The sequence below is a fragment of the Cupressus sempervirens genome, chromosome 3, assembly GCF_028749045.1.
Source record: "Cupressus sempervirens isolate cs-2001-9-10 chromosome 3, ASM2874904v1, whole genome shotgun sequence".
NCBI lineage: Eukaryota > Viridiplantae > Streptophyta > Pinopsida > Cupressales > Cupressaceae > Cupressus > Cupressus sempervirens.
This window is the reverse complement of record NC_143120.1, coordinates 173,609,641-173,634,807: the sequence shown is the minus strand read 5'-3', so window position 1 is coordinate 173,634,807 and position 25,167 is coordinate 173,609,641. Positions and strand designations below refer to the sequence as shown.

General features: G+C 36.2%; 1 protein-coding gene across 2 annotated transcripts in view; it reads right to left on the bottom strand.

Moving 5' to 3' along the window:
- LOH2 (LAG1 homolog 2) overlaps positions 1–25,167 on the bottom strand; it is a 72,325-nt gene that overhangs the window by 18,414 nt on the left and 28,744 nt on the right. For both annotated transcript variants that reach the window (XM_089818859.1, XM_089818858.1), the window contains one exon: positions 11,826–12,034. In XM_089818859.1, coding sequence (XP_089674985.1) covers positions 11,826–12,034 — 209 coding nt within the window. The remainder of the gene's footprint in view (positions 1–11,825; positions 12,035–25,167) is intronic.

The following is a 25,167-nucleotide window of genomic DNA, read 5'->3' as shown; positions in this document are numbered from 1 at the left end:
TTTTGTACCAAGTTAATCTAAAAACAGGAGAACAGTTATACCAAGTCCATGTATTGGTATGACTCGAATATGACCAAAACTGTGAGTTCCTCTCATACCAGCACAAGACATAGAAAGATCCAATCAAACTTGGCTACCAATGACCCGAAAAAATAATTCATTATGTTCTTTTATAAGGAAAAAATAGAAGACTAAAATGGTAAAAGCTATCCTAACCTAAAAGAAGCTACCCTAGACTTACACACAACAGAAATAACAACATAAAAAGAAAACAAGCATTCTTACCTTTATTTCTTCACTCACACATTGCAATGAGAATCTTTATTCAATGTAAGCTGCTTCTTTTTTTATGTGTTTTTTGTTAGAATTAAGGTGCCTCAATCCTATAAATCCTACATATTTAATTCCTCCCTAATATTGTTTGTGAATCATCATCATTTTTAACAAAAAGTTGGTAACTCTTTATTTACCAACAGTGAGTATTTACCAGGAGAGAATCTTAGGGGTTATGATGGTTTTTGGTGCGCAGCATCTCATGAGGTTGTTTCATCAACTTGCGGCTATTATTAAAGCTAAAATATCTTGTTGTAAAAATAATCACCACCTATGAACTAACAACAAACAGGTGCACAAATCAGGTAGGTTAGTATTTTGATTGCAAACTACATTATCCTATGTCATTAATGTTTGATTTATTGTGGGTTATGATAATCAACTTGGACACCCCATCTAGGGGCTAAAAATGATATAAAAGCAAGGTTTAAGGCAGTCGTAAAGTAATGCAGTGAGAATTGAAGAATTTCAAGTTATAAGGTGCTGAAGGACTGAAGACTAAAAAGGAGAAAGGAAGGATTTCACGTAATCTGTTTTTTTTTTTAAATAATAGTCTTAAGTTTCTCTTCTTAGTAGAGTGTTTTTTTCCAAAAGGATTTCTTCACATAAACACAATGTTATATGTTTTTCTTCTAATCCATATTTTCTGGTATTGCTTATTTAATTTCATGCAATATTCATTTTGTTACATAATAATTAAGATCATTTTTACACTTGAATTCAAGTTTCCACATATAGTTTTCACCTTCATTTCTACCATTTCCAAGCTACATTTTTACTTTTTTGAATGGTCATTACTTTTATATATTGTTCATTTTTCCAACAAGTAATGATAGGTAGGCTAAGTTTTTGTCCTTATGTTTATTTACAACTTGAAACACAAGTATATTCTAAAAAAGAAAGGAATCCTAGCTCTATACACCATAATTCATCCAGGGCTTTCAACATTAACATTTTTTGTTGAAGAAAAGGAAGAAGCTGTGGTAGCAGGAATCTGACTAGCAAGGCTGAATACCTTTGATACAAGAGATGCAATAGAACAAACCGCTCTATCACTAGAAAACAAATGAATGTTGCATACAAAATAATTATGAAACAATAACATGACCTTGCCATAAAAGCAAGGATGAAACACTATGACAAACTAAGATCATGACCAATGTCCTACTCATATGATATGAGACACAAAGTAAATGACATAAGGAAACTTATGTAGCTAGGTGCCAATAATTCCTAAAAGTGAGACTAATTAGGCAGTGTAGAATTTTCAAACCAAACTATGGGTGCTAATGAATATCTATGACCCATAATATCCTACACTCATAATTTTACGTGATATTGTTTGGGCCAAGCTCCTAAAAAAGCTCCCCTAGAAGATTTTCCATGAGCAAGAATCTAACCAGCAAAACCAAATACCTTCCACAAGAGACGTGTTAGAAAAGAATTCTTAAATTACCAAAAAAAATTAAAATACAATGATTACAAATAAAATCGTTGAGAGCCTTGTCTCGATCGTCATCATACTTCGCAACAAGACTCAGCGACTCGGCAGCATGATTGCCTCCTTGCAGCAGAGAGTTGGCAAGCAAATGGTCGTCATGTAGGTAGCCATGGTCTCCTCAAACCCTTTAACCTTTTCAGAAAGATCAAGATTGGACGCCTGGAGAGTCCCAAGATGATCCTCAAATTCACCTCCTTCCAAGGCTTCAAGGTGTGCATCGTGATCGAGCAATTCAGTCTCAAGTCTTGGGTTGACTAGAGTTGGTGCCGCGACCAGTACGCACGTAGGTGGCCACTTGTGAAAATTTTAAAATCTTGCTTCAGCACCAATGTAACTCCTAAACCCATAGTGAGTCTCATTGCTTACGATCCAACAGAAAAGAAAGAAATGCAATACCAATTGGAAAGGAATATAAAAAGAAAATAAAATATGAGTTGATAAAATTGTGTTTTAGGGGTACACAGAAATCTCCGTAGGTGTTCGAAAGAATAATTCACCAGAAGTGGAGCAATCTCCATTGGTTTTACAACGACAACTCCGTCGGGGCTATGGATGCCTGACTAGCACCAAGGCAATGTCCAGGATGCTTTTGAAGTCAAGAGGAACCAATAACTTGTCATGACCAATCCTAGGGATTTTTGAGTGGTCTTGTTGAGCCAGAATTTACTCATTTGCACACACTTAGGCTATCGCAAAGCAAAGGTGTTTTGATCCAATATATGATTATTTTCCCTTTTTGAGCTTGTTTTCTCTCTTTATGATGGCATAGGATCGAGTAATCAAAGATTTTGAGTTTGGGATAAGTTCTTATCCTTAAAATGTTTGTAACATTTCACCCATGGAGTCACCAAATGTTGTGACCATTAGTCACTTCATCGCCCATTTGTAATAGGACCCCCTTGGTCTTTTATCCTCACCCTGTGTTGTAAAACAGAAACTCCTCAAGGGACTTGTTCTTGTGCAAATTATGATTGCATTACGAAGGATTTAAGGAGTTAGCGGGGGATAGTTCAAGGTGTTTACCCTACCCTACACGCACTCTTGAAGTACAAGATATCATATCAAATGTAAATATCCCATTCCCTACACAATGAATGCACAATGATGCCAATCTAGGAGGTTGTAACCGTCTAGTAGAAAAGGAGGATAATCTTAGTGATATGCCATATCATAGGGATGGTAAGGAACACATAAGCACTAAATTTAATGCCAAAGACTCTCGACGACCATCGCAAATGATTTGAGAATGTTTTGAATGCCAGTTTATAAATTTTGTGATTATAAATCCTCTCAAGGTTGATCAAATTCTTAACCATCTCATGCCTACAGACCCAGTGCAAAATCATACCATTTTATCCATCGTGGATCATAAATCTTGAATTGCATTTCCTATTTGCTAGGGGTCCAAGAAGTGTGGAGCGCAGTTCAATACTCTGGAAGGAATGGTCAAACATAACAATCAATGATAATGGGCAAGGTGCACTCTCCCCAATCTTTGGAGCGCACTTTGGTGTCTCAAGGAAATTTCGCAACCCCTTCGAAAATGCACTCACCGGAAAAGACAGGGTGCAATTTAGCACTTGGGTTATGGAATTTGTCCATCATGAACAAATCCTTGAAATTCTCAAAACCCCGCTCTCCATGAAAACCAAAAGTGCACTTTTTACCTCGTGGATTTTGTTCATCAAGCGCAAAATCCAAGTTGCATATTTTTTCTAGAAATTTGAGAAAACTTAGAGAATTTGAGACAAGTTGAAAAATTCCAATTTTTCTTTTAAATTGAAAAAATTCAAGAATTTTGGAAAATCTGGAGAAAATCCAGATGGGAAAAGTTTGAACAATTTGTGAAGTCTCGAAAATGCAAAAAGTGTAAAAATCACAAAATCCAAACAATTTTTTTTTTTTGTAGAATTGCCATGGAAAAACCTAGGAAAATTTCAAATATCGCGAAAACTTGGAAAACATGAAAATCCAAGACATCTTGAAAATTCCAAAGGGCGAGAATTTCGGAATCCAAATGAGAAAAGTTTCGGAGAAATCCGGAAAAAATTGGAAAATTTGCAATTTTGGAATTTTGGAGAATCCATGACAATGAGAAAAATTGCAAAATCCAAAAGTTGAAAATTTGAAAACATTTGGGGAAAATCCAAAATCATGCAAAAAATTGCCTTGTCCCAATCGTGAAAAGTCGAAATTTGTGGGAAATGTGGAAAAAATCCAAAATTTGGAAAATTAGGAAAAAAATAAAAATCTTGCGAAAAAGTCTTGTCCAATTTTTTTTGGAAAAATGGAAAAATAGTAGAAATCAATTGGAAAATCGGAAAAGGCAAAAGATGGGAAACTTCTTCGAGAGTGGAAAATAAAATCCAATTTAAAGCATTCAAATTTGGGAGAATTGAGAAATGGCCTTTTAAGAACACAACTATTTGTTGGATTTTCATAAAAAATTGAATATTAATATTTAATTTGATTATTTTTTAAAATAATCCAAAAAATGAAATATTGGAAGAAGTTGAGAGAAATTTTGATTTTTTGGCATTAAAACATGAAAATTAATTAAATATTGATTTTTGATTGATATTTAATTAACTAATTTCCAAAAAATAAAAAACTTGATAAATGAGGACTTAGCTTCAAAATGGCAACTTTTAGAAAAATGAGGAAAAAGCGACAAGTGGCATAGAAATGGGAATCTTGGTGGCTAAGTAAAGCAGCTGCCCAATATTAGCCTAGAGCTTTAATTGCAACTTTTTGAAAGACGAGTTATATAAGAAACTCATTCATTCATTCCTACTCACATAGAAATTTGAAGAGTGAATTAAGAGAAAGAGCAAAATCACAGTGTTTGGAAGGAAGCTTTTTGAAGAAATTTTCGAGATCGTTGAGGAGAGAGAAAAGGAATTTACTTGGAATTCATGACAAAGGATTTTTTAATTTCATTAGAAAGGAACCTTTTCAGTGAGTTACGGAAAATTGCATGTTTCTTGAGAAAATCTTGAAAAGTGAATCCCAGGGAGAAAAAAAGTTTGGAAATCTTGAGAAAATTCCAAAATTGTTATCTTTTGGAGGAATTACTCCTTTTTGTGCTTTTCATATCCTTACGTATGAACATTTTCTATTTTGCAAGAAGGAAGAATGGCAGAACCTCAAGTAGGAGAGACACACGGACTATTGATAAAGAATGAAAGGAGAGGATTCTACCCCAAATCCAAAATCATGTCAAAGTGGGCGGAAATTGGAGATACGAACCTCGGTAGCCTTGATTTGAAAGAGTATAATCGGAGAATGTTTGGATACAATGACCATCATCCAACGCACCTAGCTACCAAAATTGTGATAAGCGGAATTGTTGTTGCAGCTGGCTTCCCTCTTTCCTTTCAACATCCGGAGTTGATCATGGCATGTGTCAAACACTATAGTCTCAGGGACAGAACAATCATAGATTCTGAATAAAATATTCTCGCGGATTTTTATCTGGCATCCATATCCGAAGCATTTGGGATTCCTTCCCACTCGAGGATGGTCACGAAAACACAAGAGCAAGCGCTTAGAATCTACACCTCTGGAATCCAATTTTGTGAAGAAATAATCAACAAGAGATGGTTGAAAAAGAAAGATCACATCATTCCAAGATTCCTAAGGAACTAGCATGGCCTGACTTGCAAAGGGAGTATAGTAACATGATCATGATGCTTAGTCGCATTTTTGGCATACCTTATTCTTATAGATTTGAATCTTGGATGTGTTACTTTGTTGAGCAGATGGAAGAAGAAGGTGACATGATAGATTGGGCTGGGCTCATAAGTGACAATCTAAATGAGCAATTGATAAATCTAGAGCACACAAGAAAATCCTACGTGAGCTCTTACATCATCTATATGCTAGCATGTAGGATGAATTATGATGGGTTCAAATGCAAAGAACCGATTGGGAGTGGAACTCAACATCTAAATGTTCATGAGTGCTACCCTCAGCTACATTTATTATTTTATATTCAAAGGATGATTATGTGAGGGTTAATGATGCCTTTTCCAAGCGCATGTAAGGACATAGCAAAAGAGACTACATATGAGATTGTCAGTTGGCACAATGAAGTTGGTGGGAGGATTATGGTGCATGGTTCATCCAATTCCTCACCTTTTCATACATTCGAGTTCAAGGATTTTTCATGGAGTTGTACAAACTTCCCAGGTACCCAATAGATAAGATGGTCTTGTTATAGATTACTCGACAACTCACAATCCATGACAAGATCCAAAAAGGGAAGAAGTTGGGATTGCAGTTCCCAATTTTCATAGGAGAAGGAAAAATTAAGGTATGCCCATGTCTGAAGACTACAGAGAGATCATTAGATTTGCTCCACGTCTTTTGTCTTCCACTTTATTTGAAAAGGCCTGATTTAGATCCATATAACAAGATCACATCGATAGCACGATCAAAGTACCAACATAAAGTTCACCTTGAAGATTTTTGGGCAAATATTGCAGATGAGAACGCGATTAGAAAGAAGATGCATTCAAGATTGTCATTGAATATTATTAGAGCATGCAACATATTTCAGGTTCCTGATTGGATGGAGGAAGATCCAAATGTGATGCGAATAGGATTCAATCTAGAAATGATAGTTCAGCCATATGATTGGAAAAAGAAAGAAGTCATAGATCTGGATGTTCTTTCAAAGCCAGTCTTGGATTTTACAAAGTGGTGGATTGAGCGTAAGCTTGAAAAACTAGTTGCACCAGCAAATGGATTCACATATAGATTGATTGGTCATCGACTGCTCAAGGATGAAAGATTGGGACAAATATCTAAAGGGCCTGTTGAAGAAAGAGGAACTCCATCAAAAGATGTAGGAAACAAGAAGGGAAAGAGATATCTCGAGAAAAGCATCCTGGGAGTGAGAAAGTCATCCAAGAGCCTCAACAAAAGAAGTAGAAACATGGAAATGCTCACTCTGCTCCGAGTCGCGCTCCCAATATTCAAGAGGTAGAAACATTTGAAAGGCAAGCAGTAGAGACAAGCATAAGGAGATTTGAACAAGAAGAGAATTTGGATAGGCCAGTACATGATAGACTAAGTATAAATGCCTATGGAAAATCCGTGCAAGGGAGAGGGAGAGATCAAGATATAGCTGTAGAGTAGAGTATCACTACAATCATAGAGCGAGAAATGATGGAGGATGAGGCTAGTCCAGAAGAGGGAGAAGCTCCTATAGCAACGATACAGTTTCCAAATGTTGAAGTTGCAGCTCCTGAAGAGACAATGAATAGTCCAGGAGGTGAAGAGGAGATCGACATTCTAGCAATCCAAAGGAAAGAACAATTGGTGATCCCAAGGGACTAGAGTATACCTATTCCAAAATGGTTGAAGCATCAAATTCAAAAAAGACAACAAAAGGAGGATGATCCAACAATTGAACTACAGTAAATTTTGGACCGAGTGAACCGATCAGAAGAGCAAAGAAAGAAAAAAGACTCGCTAAGGTTGTTAGAGGAGAATCGGGGTCCAGAATTTTGCAGATTGCAACTCCTACAGTTGACAAGGGTGAAAATTAGATTGCTCGAGATGAGTACCATGTCACGGAAATCAATCTTGGTCGTGCCTCTCGAGAGAAAATCTTAGAAGAATTTGATGACTCTATGAAGGCTTTGAAGTTAGACCAAAAATAGAAAGGAGAAATCAAAATCTTGTGTCAGTACAACAACTTGCCTCATCCAGTAAGAGGGGAGGATCCATCATTTGTCCCTCCGACAAGTGTTTCAGCTAAAGCAGTTGATGATATTAATAAGATCCAGTGGACTACTCAAGGTGTGAAGGTTTGGGTTCAATGAATTCAGGTGGAAGCATTCAAGCATGCGAATGAATTGGTGCAAATACATACTAGGGCATTAGCTATACTCTCTAGGATTCAGTGCATGGAGGAATCATGGAAGGATGAACATATTTACCAAGATGAAATGATTTTCGATATTCAAAATCAGATGGAGACCACAAAGCAAGCATTGATTGACGGTCAATTTATCAACGAGGGAGATATCTATGATTTTCTTCGATGGTACAGTGCAGTGATCACAGCTAAGGAAATGTTTGAGAGCTTCACCAAGGAATCCGCTTGATGGAAAAAGGTGGTTGACAACATCAAACAAGGGGTATCCAATACAGTTGCATCCTTGTTGTCACAAAGATTGGTGGAAGATGAAATGACAATTGATAATTTGAAAGTCAAGTTAGAGAAATTCTTTCGATTGAATATCTATGAAAGAGATGATTTTGAGAACTTCTCCATCTTCTTGAATACAATGTACACCACTCAGAACTTGCTACCAGATTGGGAGGAAAGCTTGGGAAAAGCAAAGACAGCAACTGCAATTCAAGAATTCAAGCAAGAATCAACACCAAGCATCAGTACAAAAGAGTTGGAGACAATGTTTGATCAATTCCAAGCATCAAGGATAGATGCATAGTTCGTGTTCTTAGTAGTCATTTATTGCACCCCACTCACTCCCTAAATGAGCATGCATAGTGGGCATTTATTACCCACTATAGTAGTGGATTCCTTATTGCATTAATGTAAATTCATTTTCTTTGCCCTAACCCTAATTAGGGCTGATGAGGCACAATCTTGGCCATCGGTTATTGTGATCATCCGGGTCACCCATTGTAATCGAGGACCTATATATAGGCCTCACTTCTCATTTGTAAAGAACGATTTTCTGAGATTGTTGCTATGAGCTACTGAGATAATAGAGTTTTCATTGAAGCTTGGTGAATACTTGATGTGTCTTAGTGCTTGCTTGTTCTCTTAAATTCCCTCATTTAGATTATGTTTAGTTTAGTTAAGTGTTGTGATTAGAATGGAGAATATGATGGTGTATTGATGGATTCCCTTGGTTCATACTTTTGAAGTGTTAGTGGATTCTAAATCCTTGTGCAAAGTTAGCCTAAACCCATTTCATGCATATGTTTAACTTCGATCATTCATATACATTGTTCTTTATGATGGTGTATGTGATGGTTTGAAAATCTTTTCACATAACCCTTGAAGATTGCACCAGTTCACGTGTAGTTGTATTATAACTTGGCGAAGTAGAGCTCGGTAATTTGAGGAATTTGTCCACCAAAGTATTATTTGTTGTCATCATTAAACCCTATCCCATTTCATTTCCGCATATTTCATGAAAACCCAAAAGTACTTTATTGCAAAACCTTTAGATAACTCCTACATCCAATATGGCTTGAAATGAATCTGAGTAAATACACATAAGGCCCCTTGTGATCATCGGCAAATCACATCAACCACCAAAATATCCATAGTCAAGACTTGACATTAAAGGAACCTTGAAGTGATCTTATGATCTTCTAGCAATCTTAGCGTACACGAGACTTTATTCAAGAGAGGATAAGATATTTCGGTATTTTGTTCCACTGTTTGGTGGGTCACAGAACATGCATCAACAGGTTTGTGATTAGGTTGTCTCCTTATGGCATGCTCTTATTTTGGTATATAACACTATGAGATCTTATGTAGTCATCTATTTTAATAGGAATATCAAATACTTAGTCGAGTATGTTCAATCAGGTCTATGCTATCTCCAATTTCAGCACTTCGTTATAAGCTATGGCTCCTCGTGCCATTTTCACTTTATTGTAAAGAACTCTTTATTACAAGAGTTATATATATATATATATAGGCACTGCCTTTTGTTTAAAAAAAATTAATTACGTTTAATCAATGGTCAAAAGGCATGAAATGAAAAGATGACACTCCTTCAAACATGAGATATAAAAGGGAGAAGATAATTTCATTTGGAATGGGGACAAGGAGAAAAGAAGAAAACAGGGAGCATGAGAATTAAGGAAGGAGCAATGGAAGAAGATAGGAATGGGAAGAATTGATGAAGGGTTGTGACTCTTTCAAAAGGCGGTAGTTATGAAAGGTTGTTTCTCTTTCAAAGGGCATAAAGGATGAAGGATTGTGACTCTCTTGAAAGGTTCTAATAGTGAAAGGTTGTGACTCTCCCATCATGAAGACAAAAATAGGAGGGAAAGTAATTTGTTGAAGGAATGGAAGAAGGTATCATCATAAGGAAGGTAATCATAGTAAAGTTCTTCTCTGAAATATAAGACAGTTCTGATCTGCTCAGGAAGCATAGGAGTTGAGGGAGGATTAATGGGAGAAGACGGACGTAACTTGCAAAGGGACAGCAATGATGGAGGGTTGCAACCCTTTGAACAGTGGTAATTGTTAAAGGATGTGACCATTGAAAAGGGCAGACATGGTGAAGAGATGTGACCGCAACCCTTTGAACAGTGGTAATTGTTAAAGGATGTGACCATTGAAAAGGGCAGACATGGTGAAGAGATGTGACCCTTCCTCACAAAAGATATAAAGGGGGAAAAGGATAAATATGGAATGGAATTGGAAAAACATATCTCTTCTTTTAATCCATATGGATCAATTTTTAAGAAGAGAAAATAAGGTGCTTAATCAATCAGAAAGATATCTAAATATAAGCAGCAGATCAGACAGCTATAAGGCAAAGAAAAGACTTATACATTGATATAATGCATAATGATCTAGCTTTCTCAGATTGGTCTCTCATCTAGGAAGTATAATATTACATATTGATACTGTTGTGTATGTGTGTATTCCAGAATACAGGATATATAAGGATAATCATAGCCTAATCTAACCACTCGCTGTTGCCCTTTAAGAGGATATGTTGGTGTTGAATAGGGAGAGGGAGAGCAAATCCTCACAAGATAGGTGAATCCCAAGATGGGATATGGATGGGGTCCTAAAGCCTTGAGGGAGCATGCTTGTAGATCGGTGTCCAAGTGCCACATGACAATTAAATCTCCATACTCCTTAGGGTCGATGATTGATTGTCAAATGTATTATGAATCCATTATTGCTTCTTAGTTTAATCCAATATAAATGAATAGTGATGTATGTTAATGATTGGAAATCAGTAGCCCCCTCATAAGGGACATTACAAAGACAAATTAAATTAAATTTCCACATGCAATCAAAACCCTAGCTAAGAATTTGAGAAAATCATGAAAAATTCTAGTTGAGGACATTAGAAGGTATTCTCATTTTATGTTGGGCTAACCTTTCCGTTCCTTAAAGCTTTGTGATTTCAAATCTCTTTATATTTTAATTCATTATTGACCTATTGTTTCATCATTCTTCCATCAACTTTACCTTTTAATGAATCATTTTTTAATAAACACATACACCTATTGAAAGGTGTTCAATCTTGTTTATTCTCCTATTGGATGTAAATCGAGTGGGACCGTATCCAATATATAGAAAAGCAAATTGGGGGTAGAAGAATTCAATAGGCTGTAGTGAGGTGACAAGGCACAATCCCAAAGTGTGAAAGTGGAAGAAATGAGGCAATATACTGTGAATATTGGCCATAAGAGCAAAATTGACTATGTTATGCTGCTTGCTCTTATTTCGAGAGGGTCTACCCTCAACTAACTCATCATCACGAAGATTACAGATAGTCTTTGCCCACCACTTATATTGAAGAGCAGAAGAACCAACATTTGTTTTAGAAGGAATAATAGGACCTGGAATCACTAGATGTGGAGCCAGAATATCCTGCAGAAGACCTAGTGGTACAATGTCAACTTGATCCCTCCCATTAGGAGAACTGAATGAAAGATGAACATCCATCTTGATAAGTTGTCGAGGTTGATCCTCATGAGAAGGCTGAATGGAACCATTAAAACTCCAAATATTCAAATAACAAAAATTTGGGAGCAAATAGTTATGCAGTTCTTGAATAGGATAGGACAATAACAATAGTTACACCTCAAAAAGATAATATGGATTTAATAAAATATTGTCAAATTCGTAGACCTATTTAAAATTGGCTTTCTTGGGATGATATTAGAAATATATGATAAACAACAGAACATTCAGTATAAGCATCCTATGAATGGGGATGCAAATCTAGAAAAAAGAGATCATGCATACTTGAGAGGTTGATACGGCCATCCCTTGAAAAGTTCCTTTCTATCACCAAACCAAGGCTCTTCATATAAAATACTGAAAATATAAAATTGTCCTGCGGCGTAGTACGTCAACTTCCACATGGACTCTGTACATTTTGCAATCTTTGCTTGGTTAATGCGCTTCAGCTTCAGTGACACAATTTCCTTACTTAAGAGCCAGATAGCAAGTTTCTGGAAAGCACCAACAGAAAATATATCATGATTGACACGTGTATCATGCATCCATTGCAACATCAAAACATCAATAAACTTTAGCTATATTTTTCCAATGAAAATAAGATTCTTTACCCAATTATTTGAAATTTAATGTGATAATGTACCATAATTCAAATGAATGAATTATTTCAGATCATATTCTTCAAACAATTGTGTAACAAACTATTATTGTCATAGTCAATAAGGAAAGAAAGGAGCCCTTAAGGGAATCCTAACTTGTACGTGATTTTGATTAACGAGAACTGGGCTCCTCAAACAGGTTATGCAAGAAATAGAAAGTACTCAATGCACCAATAAGTTTCTTTTTAACATTATTGTTGTCCTACAGTATACAGAACATATTCGAGGAAACGAAAAAATGTACTGTTCTTCCATCAGTGGCACAATAACAATCTGGTAGGAAAATCATTTAAACAACCAATGAACAAGCTAATCCTTGTATTATAGTTACGTTGCTCTGCAGATCGCCCACTGTTTATCATTTGGTTTTTTGTGCATTTGTCTATTACAGTTTATAGTTGTACTATCTGAATTGGAATACGAAATGTAATTTCTTTGTAAAATTCCAATTCCTAAAGAATAAGAGTTTTGATAGATTAATCATTAAATAACCAAAATGTAGTGTCCAATAGGTAACACTAAAGCGGCAAGCTTGAAAATGTTAAATTAAATATATTTTTTCGTAGGAATCATCCAGCCGTGCATAGTTCTCTAATTAATCAACTTTACTCCCAACCTTGACAATCTTTTCATATGGTTACCACTATACCAGAATGTGGTAGATTATTGTTCATAACTTAATTCCATATGTAGTATAAATTAAATCCAAGTGAATCAGTATACTGAGGTTAGTTCTTAACATCATTGGTTTAGGGATATCATTTTGAGTTAATGATTACAGAAGAGAATAAATTATCTGGTTATTGACTTATTGGGGAGATTTGCATTATTTGGATTACTAATTTATTTGTGAAAACTAAATTAACAAATTTATCTTCTAAAGATATATAATAGGTTAACTATTTAGACATTTTATTAAAGACTATTGAGGATATATTTAGAAATTTGTTCCATTATTTTAAATGTTTTATTTTGACTATTGATATAAAACAGTAAACTTTGCTTTCGAAGATGAATTTTACAAACTGAAGAGTTAGCCTCACAGAGCTATTTCTAAGAATTAATTTCATAAACCTTTCTAGATAAAAGAAAATCTATTTGAACATATTTAAGAAAAAATTGGAATTATTTTATTAGATTACTTGGAGATGAATTAATTATGAAATTAAAATGCTGAGGCAAACCTTATTAAGTAATTTCTAAATACCATGTTGAGGAGTGACTAGAAGTTAGAACTAAAAGTGTCCACAGTTACACCTAGAAGCAATCTTATAATCATCTTCATCCCTCCTAATTTGATGCTATCCTAGGCCCAAATCAATCTTTGCGAAGTAAACAGCACTATTCGGCTCATTATCAGTTCATTGATCCCAAGGATAGGATGTCTATTGCAGATTGTTTTCTTGTTTAATGCTCAATAGTCAACACATTTGCATGTCATGGTCCTTTTTCTTCACTAGTACTATACAGACAAATGGTTTACAATTCAACTTGATGTGACCCACATCCAACTGATCCTTTATTGTCTATTTGATTTCTTCCAAAATGATCCTAGGCTCACAACAAGAAGTGATTACCATGGCCTTGCACCTATTTCAAGCTCAATAATGTACTAGAATGTAATGTCCTCTATTGGGATCTTTTCATGGCTGTTTTATGACTAAAACACAAAATAAAGTGCCAAAGGACACTCTATCCTCTCTTGAGCAAAGACCTCTCGTATGCTAAGACTGTAAAGATCATACAGGTGACTCCAAAGTTTCCTACTGCGAACATGCAACTTTATGTTGGATATGGGCTCGTTTGGCTTGAGCACTTCTTTATCAAGTATTTCTCCTTCTGGATTCTCCTACTACAAGATCAAACGTTGATAAAAAGATTCTCTTTCATGAGAGGTATTAAAATGGTTTTTCTGTCTTGCAGTTGTCTTTCTTCACTTACAACAACGATTTGATCCCCATGCATTGTTGCTTCCAAGTGTTGAACATAACTTGTCATTTCTTGAAGGTTTTTTGTGGCTTTTTTGATCTTCACTCCAACAACTTCTTCAGCAATGATGTAGGAACAATCTTCATCCACTTGAATGCATGATTCAATTGTACTATCTTCTTCTAGCTTTCTTCCTTCACAACCCAAGGACATTGCAATGCTTCGTTCTTTTGATGCAAGACTATGACGCTCATTCTAGATGCACGCACTTGATAATTTTGATAATCCGAACCGACATCTTGCTTGGTTGATGGCCTCTTCACATGTTGGACAAGTGAATTCTAAGTGAGGTGTACTGTGAATCCAACATCGGCAAGTAAGCAACATGCCTTTGAGTCCAATACTACCAATCTCAATCTAACTTTAAATCCTCAACTCCAATCTTGAGAAAGGATCATTTCCGTTGCAATTTTCATCAGGTCTTGTGCTCAATTCCGGATTTGGAACATCTCAAAAGATTTTCCCTTGTGACATTAACTTTATCCTTGAGAAGAAGATTAAGCAATTCATCTACTCATGCTTGGAAGTCTCATGAATCCAACACCTCCCTAGTATGGCAAACTGAGACAAATTCCTGGGGTGCAACTCTGCAATCAAATGCTCCTAAATCTGAACAATATCCGCAAGGAGATTGTCTTGGCAGAAAAAAAATATGAAACGACCACTCATTCATCCGGAAATCTTTATTTTTGGATTTATGTTTTCTGAATTTTTTATTTTGGATTTTTCACTTCTTCACTTTTTTTTGGATTTTTTGATATATGAGAGATATAATATGTCTCTGATACAACACTTGAAAGCTCATATTAGTTCCAGTCAACTAAATTTCTTCACTTGATGGTTCTGATTTTGGTAAACGCTGATTGTGAAATGAACGATCTGATGTTCAGCCTCCTAGTGCTAATTTTGTAGACCGGTGTTTTTATGACCACACCAACACTAAGTGAAGTGTCAAGATTGCAAAGATCATAGAAGTGACTCATACGTTTTTACTCCAAACATGCAACTTTATGTTAAATATGAGCTCATTTGGCTTGATGTATGCTAGTAATCCAAGAGGGACTTGTGATGTTTTCACAACATGGCCACATTGCAAATGGGGACCCCTCTTTTGCCTTTTAGCTCCTATGGTTTGGGGATTTGGTAGTTATTCTGGCAGGTTGTTTTGGTAAGCAAGGAATTATAGCAGAACCTAATCTGAGGATGAGTTTGAGATTGATCTAATCTTGGAGTTTGAGCGAGGAACAGCCAAGTTCATGTGAGGGCAACATTGTCTAAGTGCCAAAGTTTGAGTTAAGGGGTGACAATCAGATTTCAAACAAATGGTAGGATGCCAAAATTGGCTATCTCTGAGAGTGGAACAGATTTTGTGCATGTCAGTATTCTGGTCAGAAATCCTCTAATTAGGGGATTTGCACCATGGAATCCTCATTTCTAAAAACTCTGCCTTCCTATAGTTTTGAATCTCATTGTATATTGACATGTTCTAGGGGGCAAGTTGATGAAGAGATAGAATTGGTGACGGTTTCAAAACAAGTTAAACTGCAAGATTGGGTCGGAATTTCTCTAATTAGTGGAATTCTGCTCTTGAAGAACCTCTGATTTTGAAAAATCAGCCTCTGCAAAGGGGGGAAGATCTTAGTCTAACTTGCTCACATGGCTTTGAAAATGATACTTGATCTATCTTGATCTAAACTGCATTTATCAAAGTTGATGGAAATATTCTAGATCTAGGATTTCCACCCAAGGTAAACCTGTAACTTTCAAATCTCCGCCCAAAGGCAAGAGGCTTCTTTGATGAGATTAAGGACCCCGGTAGTAGGGATTGAAGAACTAATGATCTGGATGTGAAAATGATGAAACTCCTAAGGTTTATGTGATGAAACTTCTAGGGGCAAGAGGGGAATTTCAACCAAAACCAGCAACTAATAGGTGGTGGGAATCCATTAATTAGAGAATTTTCGCCTATACAGTCCTCTAATCTCCAAATTTCCAACCCCTGCATATAATGCAAATTCGCTCTCATGCAATATTTGAAAGCTGCAAAGAGTAAAAGAAGGAAAAAGCGATATCAAAAGAATGATTTTCTGAGTCACAATGGATCAACATAGCAAAATCCTTATTGGCAGAAATCCTCAAACTACAGGATTTCTGCCACAATAATCCTTGCACTTTGAAATCTTCGCTTCTTCAAAACCCCATCTTTCCTTCCCCAAAGTCGGTAGGTGTAGAGGCAGGTTGAGCCTACAGAGGCTAGGTGTTTTGAGTTTTAAAAAGCTAAGGGAACAATGTCAAAGTAATCTTAGCGGAATTCTTAGCTCTCCGGGATTCCTCCCAATATATTTATCATCCATGACCTCTAAATTCCACCCCAGGTTGGGCAATTTCAAATTCAAAACCAAAAAATTGCAGAGTCTTCCTTGTGGCTTAAAGTCATTTATTTAATGAATGCATTTCTCTAAGTCAGTCCTTTTGGGGGGATATGCCTTTTAGCCCCCCAAAATCATCCATATGAAAGCATCTCAAGGCTTCATTCAAATGGCAAAAAAATCAAAATTAGCTCTGCCTTTTAGCAGAAAATTCTTCAGCCTGGCAGGGAATTACACATCCAATGAGCAGTGATTTTGATCTCTAATTTGGCATTGATTTTGTCAATAGCAGATTTTAGGCAGCAAACTGCTCTTATCTGGCACCATTTTTTCCTCATGTCTTGAGGCCATCCAAATCTCATAGAGGGGATTGAGTTCTCTTGAAGGGCTGCTAATTCAAACACCTACAGGCAGATTCATCTTCAAAAATCAGAGATGAGTAATAAGAGTAGTGAAATCTAGGCAAGTTGTTTGCTGAAAACTCGTTTATTTTCCAGAATTTTTAACAAAAATTGGTTTCATAGTTTGCAAGAAGTTGGATAAATTTTGTTTAAACTTAAGGAATCTGTGATTAAATCTATTCTGCGTCTTTGATTTGATGATGATGCAGTTTTATTATTTTATGGTAGCTTTCAAAATTCTTCTTTTTCATCAATTTGAGAGATTAACATTTTTGCTTTTGTTTTGTAGAATGGATTGCTCATTGGGAAGCTGGAGATGCTTCAGAATCGCAAGATGAGCCTCGAGATTTCCAGCAAGTGGATAAGATGCCTCAAGCTCAAGGAATGCAAATGAGATGATGGATTCAAATCAAGTTGCCAAAGATAAATTTGAAGAAGAAGATCAAGTTCATGAGGTTGTGAACAATTCAAGTCAAGACCATGAGGGAATTTTCCAAAAGATGGAGGGGACTTGAAAGAGCAAGCGAGTCAGGAACATTGGCCATCACATTTATCCACACGAGTTAACAACCTCAAAAGAGTTAATCAAAGTTACTTTATAAGAATTGAGTATGAAATATTTGCAGTTTTAACAAACATTTCACAAGCCAAGACACCAAGTGTTACATCCCCTATTTTGTTGATTTTGAAAAATTCATTTAACCATTGATATTTCAAGTAGTTACTTAAATCGGTTACTCAATTTTGAAGTTCGTATGAATCAAAATATTTGTTGATCATTATATTTCATGTGAAGAGGAAGATGTTAGTTAAACTACCTGCTATTACAGTTAATTTGGTTATTAGTTATGATGACTAATTTCAGTTGATCGATGCGGAAGCATGCTTTTCACCATGTTAATTCTTCTTGCAGGTAGCACGGTGATGAGGGGAAGCATTGGCAAAGAGGGAACTATGTACGAAAGCACCATCCTGCCACCATGGTCAAGGAATCCGAGCTAGGACAAATTAGACATAGGTCAAGTGACCACCATGAAGTAACTAGGTCAACAAGCTTAACAAGATATATAAATATTCACTAGTGCTATAAAGCAAATTTAAAACAAATGTTACCTTGGGAAAATGAGTCCATCTCAAATCCTTTTTGTAATGTCAAACATGTTCTAGTATAATGGTATCCATGGTACTTGCATACATATGTACATGTTACATACATGTATATGTATATATGTGTATATTCAAATATGATGTATATGTATACTACAACATATGCATAAAAATACATATGCTTGGAATATTACATATAAGTACGTATATATAACACATACAAATATATGTAAATAAAATAGATATCATTATAATAAAACATGGGAAGTAATCTATTATTTGTGACCATACTGTATAAATTTGTGACCATACTGATTCCAAAAGTATGTACTCGATCTTAGAAAAGACTAGATCTTCTATGTGAAAGGTGGCAGCAATAACATTGATTATTTAACTGTCTCAAAGGTTCTTTATATAATATAAAGAATATATTTTGCAAGAATATTTATATAAATAATTAATTTAAATCTAGTCGTGAAATTCAACATGGTATCAAAGAAGGTTTAAGAGACGATCCCAATTAGATTTATTTTATTCAAGTGCCCTAAAATATTCACAGTTTTGTTTCCTTCAAAATGGTGAGTGGTATAAAAGTGGAGGATAGACTTGACGGTGATTCAAATTATGCTGCATGGAAATTACGAATGAAGTTAACCTTAAAAGATAATGACCTCAAGCAATTCATTGAAAAATCTGATCAACCAAAAGGGAATGACGAATTGATTAAATGGGAAAAAGATAACACTAAAGCCATGAAATTAATTGTGGATGGTGTTAGGGATCATCTACTCCCTATTATCTCTAAATTAGACACAACACACGAAATGCTTAAAACACTTGAAGAAATGAATTATAACCTTAAAAGATAATCTCTCCAACATTAAAATGAAAACAGGAGAATTTGTTGCCTCATATTTCATGATGATAACAGAACTAAGACACCAACTCTCCAAAATTGGCTAGATTTATGATGAAAAAGAATTAACAATGATAGCTCTCAAGGGTCTGCCATCATCGTGGAAATATTTCAGACAAGGGGTATTTGCTCAATCAAAGCTTCCTAAACTTGGTCAACCAAAGGATGACTGCATACAGGAGGAGGGCATGTTAATATCTCAAGGTGATATTGCTATTGGAGGTGATATTTAGGCTCTCACAGCCCAAGTTGATAAAAACAAGAAAACTAAATTCAAAAGGAAAAGAAGACATGTCGATTACTCAAAAATGTAATACTTTAGATGTGACAACTATGGTCACTCAGCATTCAAATGCCCTGATAGACTGAAACATTAAGCAGCTTTTGCCAAAAGTCAGTGATTTTGATACAAATCTAGAGAAACGTCCATTCTAAAGAAACTTCGAATATCGTTAACATGTATAAGTAATGGATTAAGAGGGAGTTCTCTTCATATATTCATTGAAGTGTAACATAAGCTTGTTAAAATTTTTAAGATGGAGTCTTAGAATATCAAATTATTGTACTATGCTATCTATGTGTATTTACTTTTAATCATTATTGCTATGTGCCATGACCTTTCTGTTTTGAGAATATTATTATAGGAAGAGGGAGTTTATAAGGAGCTCTGATGATTGATATTTAGAGGGAGTTGAAAACATCTTGATATATAAAAATGATGGGCCTACCCCTGTGTACCTCATGAGGAAGTGACAACTCTCAAACGATGTCACTTGTATTTGGAGAAGTTATTGTAAGGTGACGATCTTACAATAACTTGTATTATGAGATCAAACAAATTGAGTAAATGGTGAATGTCTTGCATCTCAACATTCTGGGAGGCCATTATTCAGAGTATTTGGTGAATATCTTTGATATTCTAGGAGACCATTACTCATGATGTCAAATGTGATATCACACCTTAATTTAGTACTTGGTGAATATCGGATGTCGATATTCTGGGAGGCCAATACTCGTGATATCAATTGTGATATCAAAATGTTGAATATCTTTTGATGAACAATATTCTTATATTAAAGTGATATATGATTGTATGTTTATCCTCCCTAGCTAAGAGGGAGTGTTAATGTTTTATGGCTTTTGTCGGATAGAATATGAGATGTAATCTTAAAGATTAAACTCTTTGATTATATATATTTATATATATAATCGTGTGGATTAATATATAATCCCATAATATCCTATATCTATAGATGTTCTATAATGTATTAATAATATATCTTATAATGTTTATAACTATGATGTTCTCATATATATTTAATATATATAATGTTCAAATGTGTGTGTGTGTGTGTGTGTGTCTATATATATATATATATTCAATCATAATTATAAATCACATATTCACCTTCATTCTGTTACCTTGTCCATCGAATGCTAATGGCATTGAATCAGGCATAATGCACATTATGTACTGGTCTATAAAGGTGATTGGAGTATGCATCCGTCATCTTAATCTTCACATGCATTAAGTCACTTCTCACATATGTGATCGGGTGTCCCATCCTTCCATGTATTACATACCATTTGTGCATGACAAGTAATTTGTCCCGCATTGACTTAAATGTATTTGTTTCCCGCCTAGACCTTGATCAATGTGTCATGTAGATAGAGTTACATCCTCTTATCCTTGCCACCTTTCGTTTATGTATAAATTTGTGACCATACCGATTCCAAATGTATGTACTCAATGTCAAAAATGATTAAATCTTCTATGTGAAAGGTGGCGGCAATAACATTGATTATTTAACTGTCTCAAAGATTCTTTATATAATATAAAGAATATATTTTGCAAGAATATTTATATAAATAATTAAATTAAATCTAGTAATGAAATTCAACAGAATGCTGGTTGGGTACACCAACGATCGTCAAGGACAGCTGAGTAAGGCAAAGATGAAAGGTGTAAATCATGGAACTATCGACCATGTGGAAATGTCCTTCAAAATTGAGAATCAGGCCAGTGATAATATAAAGGAAAAAAGTAAATCTAAGTCTAGAAAACTATAACTTACTCAACTCGTGGTGGTTCATTGAGGAAGGTCTTGTTTGTCAAGTCGAGCAGTGGGTGATTGGGCATGCAGTGTCCATGTAAATCCTGGCAAGGGTAAAATTAGTGGCAATTGATGTTGTTGTGGTCACTAGAGGTCAAAATAGCCATCGATCGAATAGATAGACTACTAGGACGGTATCTAGGGTCTAGCCAACTAAGTGGTTGACACTCTTAACACCAAGATGCTTAGGGTGGCAAGACATGATGGTGTTCCCGAGCTCTCTCCCAAGCAAGGCAGTGTCATTCTCGGTTGAGAGTGAGGGGATACACTAGGTCTTTGGTTGGGTGGTTAAGCCGTTGTCAATGCTTCTCCTTATTACGAAATAATTGTTAAAATACTTGCTTGGTATTAACAGAGACCGCGAGGTCATTATATACAAAAGAATGCAATGATGTTTCTTTAGGAAACGATCGTAAAGAATAGAAACATTCTATTCTAGCTAAAAGAAAGCTAAAAAAGCGACAGCTAACTAAATCTAACTAAAATATTAGAAACATTCTAATATTTACAATAGATTACCATTAACTAATAATAGTCGATTATCTATTATCGTAATACCCTCCCTTAATGGGTAATCTATCTACAACACCAAGTTGTCCTTTGAATTTGACAAACTTATCAGGACCAAGAGGCTTGGTGAGAATGTCTGCAAACTAATTTGTGGTAGGAACATATTACAAATCTATTGTCTCATCTTCAACCAGTTGTCGTATTTAGTAACAATGAACATCCACATGCTTGGTTCGTTCATTGAAGACTGGATTTCAGGCTAACTCAATAACGTCTTCGTTATCAACAAACAAAGTAGTCAATCCTATTGGTGACATTTGCATATCCCCAAGCATTCGACAAAGCCAACCCAGGCATCCGATGAAGCCAAACAACTTCATAGTCTGCCTTAACAATCCCTCTGTATTCGACCTCTATAGAAGAGAGAGAAACTCCCTGTTGCTTCTTACTAGTCCATGTTACTTCATCGGATCCCAAATTGAACACATCCAAAAGTTGACTTTTTGTTGTCAATAGAGCCTACCCAATCTAAATCTATGAACCCACTAAGTCTAGGATTAGAACTTTGAGAGTAAAGAAGTCCATACTCAGAAGTGCCCTTCACATAACGAAGCACACGCTTTGCGGCCATCCAATGATCAGCCTTGGGAGCTGCTATAAAGCATGAGATGTAGTTGATTGCCAAAATGATGTCAAGCCTAGTAACAGAGAGATAGATGAGGTTGCCTACTAGTTGCCTGTATGTAGTATCATCAACGAGAGGAGAATCAGACTTGGCTGATAACTTGAGACCTTTCTCCATAGGTGTAGATGCAAGCTTACAATCCTGCATACGGAATTTGTCTAACAGAGCCTTGGCATATTTGCACTGAGAGATGAATATACCAAAAGACTATTGCCAAACCTCAACTCAACGTCCAATCTTAAGCGCAAACTTTAACCTCAATTCAAACTCTAGGCTTAGGCCATTGCCCTTCAATTGCGTGCAAGATTGGTATCATCAAAAGACCCCAACAGCCACCTAAATGCACTGGTTGATCTCTTTGTTTCCACTAAAACAAAGAGCGCGATACTTGTACATAAACATACAAATACAATGCAATCATATCAAAAGACTAGCATAAATCTTGTTTGATTACCTGAATCAAAGATGTTGAATTGCCAATGATGATCAAATCATCCACATAAATAACCAGGAGGATGATGTCATTGTCAGTAGTCTTGATGTACAAATTTGAGTTTGAAGAACTCCTCTTGAAGCCTTGATCACTAAGGTACTTATCAATTTTTATGTACCTCAATAGAGAGCTTTTACCAATCTGAGAACCTCATGGTTTTTACTAGCAACCTTGAAACTAGGAGGTTGGGTCATGTAGACCTCTTCATGGAGATCACCATTCAGGAAAGCACTCTTGACGTCCATCTAATGGACCTTCAAGCCAAACTGTGTTGCCATGGCTAGGACTAATTTGATGGTGCTCATCTTTGTAGTAGGAGCAAAGGTCTCCTCATAATCAATGCCTTGATGCTAAGAAAAACCCTTCACAACTAAACGAGTTTTGTACTTATTCAAAGTACCATCAGATTTGTATTTGATTTTGTAAATCCATTTGCAGCCAATGGGTTTCTTCCTTGGTGGAAGATCAGAAAGAACCCAGGTGTTATTCTTCAGCAAGCTCTAGTATTCAGATGTCATGGCATGTTCTCACTCTGGAATTCCCTTAGCCTTGGAAAATGTTTGAGGTTCAAACACACTATGAATATTAGCCATGAGAGCGAAGTTAACAAACTCTGTAGGTTTGCTCCTTTTCCGAGCAGTTCTCCCATCAATGAGCTCATCATCATGAAATTCAGCAAGTGTCAGCCCACCACTTAAGTCGGACAGGAAAACGACCAATATTAGTGTCAGGAGAAGCTTGTTTATCAAGTTCCTCATCAGATGAGTCTAGATCAAACTCAAGGAAAGCATCTACAAATTTGGGTGATCATAAAAAAGAAGTTGGAGGTGTCTGTACAGGGATCACTAGTATAACTAGAGCTGCAGGAGTTAGTCGAGGCCTCCCATCAGGTGGACCTAATGGAAGCCTAACTCCCAAATCATGAGCCTTTACAGGCTGGTTTGTTGGATCAGGAACAGGAGAAACAGGCATGAAAGGTCCTCGTTGCTCATCAAAGACTACATCACGACTGTAGACGAGATAGGATGTCTCAGTGTTGATCAAGCAATAGGCTTTGTAAAGACTATTGTATCCAACAAGCACAAGTTTCTGGCTCTTGGTATCCAACTTGGTGTGTGATGCATCAAGGATCCAAACAAAAGCAAGGCTACCAAAAACCTTCAGGTGAATAATTCTAGGCTTGCAACCTGATCGGGCCTCTTCCAGAGTTCTACCTTTGACCGCCACTATGGATGATTGGTTCAACAGATAAACTGCAGTGTTAACTACTTCTGCCTAGAACTTCTTTGCCACATGTCTGTGTTCGAGCATGGATCGAGCCATCTTAGTGATTGATTTGTTCCATCGTTGAACTACACTATTCTGTTGTGGTGTGTGGGGTGTGGTTAACTGGCGTTTGATGCCATGAGTATACAAGAAGCTAGAGAAATCATTAGAACAAAATTCCCCCCATTGTCTAATCTAAGAGTAATAAGAGATTCCTAGACTCTTTTTCAACTAAAGGTTTAAACTTTTGAAATACAGAAATGCATCTGATTTCATTTTAAAGAAATATACCCACATTGTTGTACTGAAATCATCAACAAACAACAAAAAATACCTAGACCCAAGAACAGAAGGAGTGGCCATAAGGCCGCAGATATTGGCATGAACAAGTTGAAGTACATGAGAAGCTCGCCATGAATCGCCACTAGTGAAAGGTGTGTGATGTTGCTTCCTAGCCTGGCATGCATCACAAACTCCAAGCTGTTGAGTTTGAATCTCTGGCGATCCAAGAACAAGCTCATCCCAAGCAAGATGTGAGAAATAATGCACATTTAAGTATCCATATCACTGATGCCAAAGTGTGTGCTAATAGAAGAGATACCTCCCAGCCGACTGAATATGAATGTTGCCTTTGCCAACAACAATGTAATCTTCTCCGCCACCAAAAATAATAGAATCAGAATAAGGTTGGTAGTTAATGAACCAGTCTCTGTGGTGGGTGAAGTGATGAGAGGCACCTGAATCAATGTACCAAATAGACGACTTGACATGATCTATAAGTCTTTTAGCCATGAAGGTGTAAAAGGCAGATTCCATTAACTCAATGTGCTCTGCACTATTTGCTTTGGGCTGCGTACCTTCATGTGCCCAAATTTGTGGCAATAGTTGCATTGAATGTTCTTCTTCCGGGAGCCATCTAATGTTAGAGCAGAAGACTTCTACTGAAACGACTGCTGAAACTTGTCTTTATCCTTCTAAAAGGATTTAGCAGAAAGGGCTTGCTCTATGGAGGTGGAGTTGCAACTGCTACCAAACTGTTGTTTCCACAGATCTTGCCGAAGCAGAAGTTTGCAGAGATCAATGAACTTCAGATCAACACCAGAAGACGTGATGTTGAG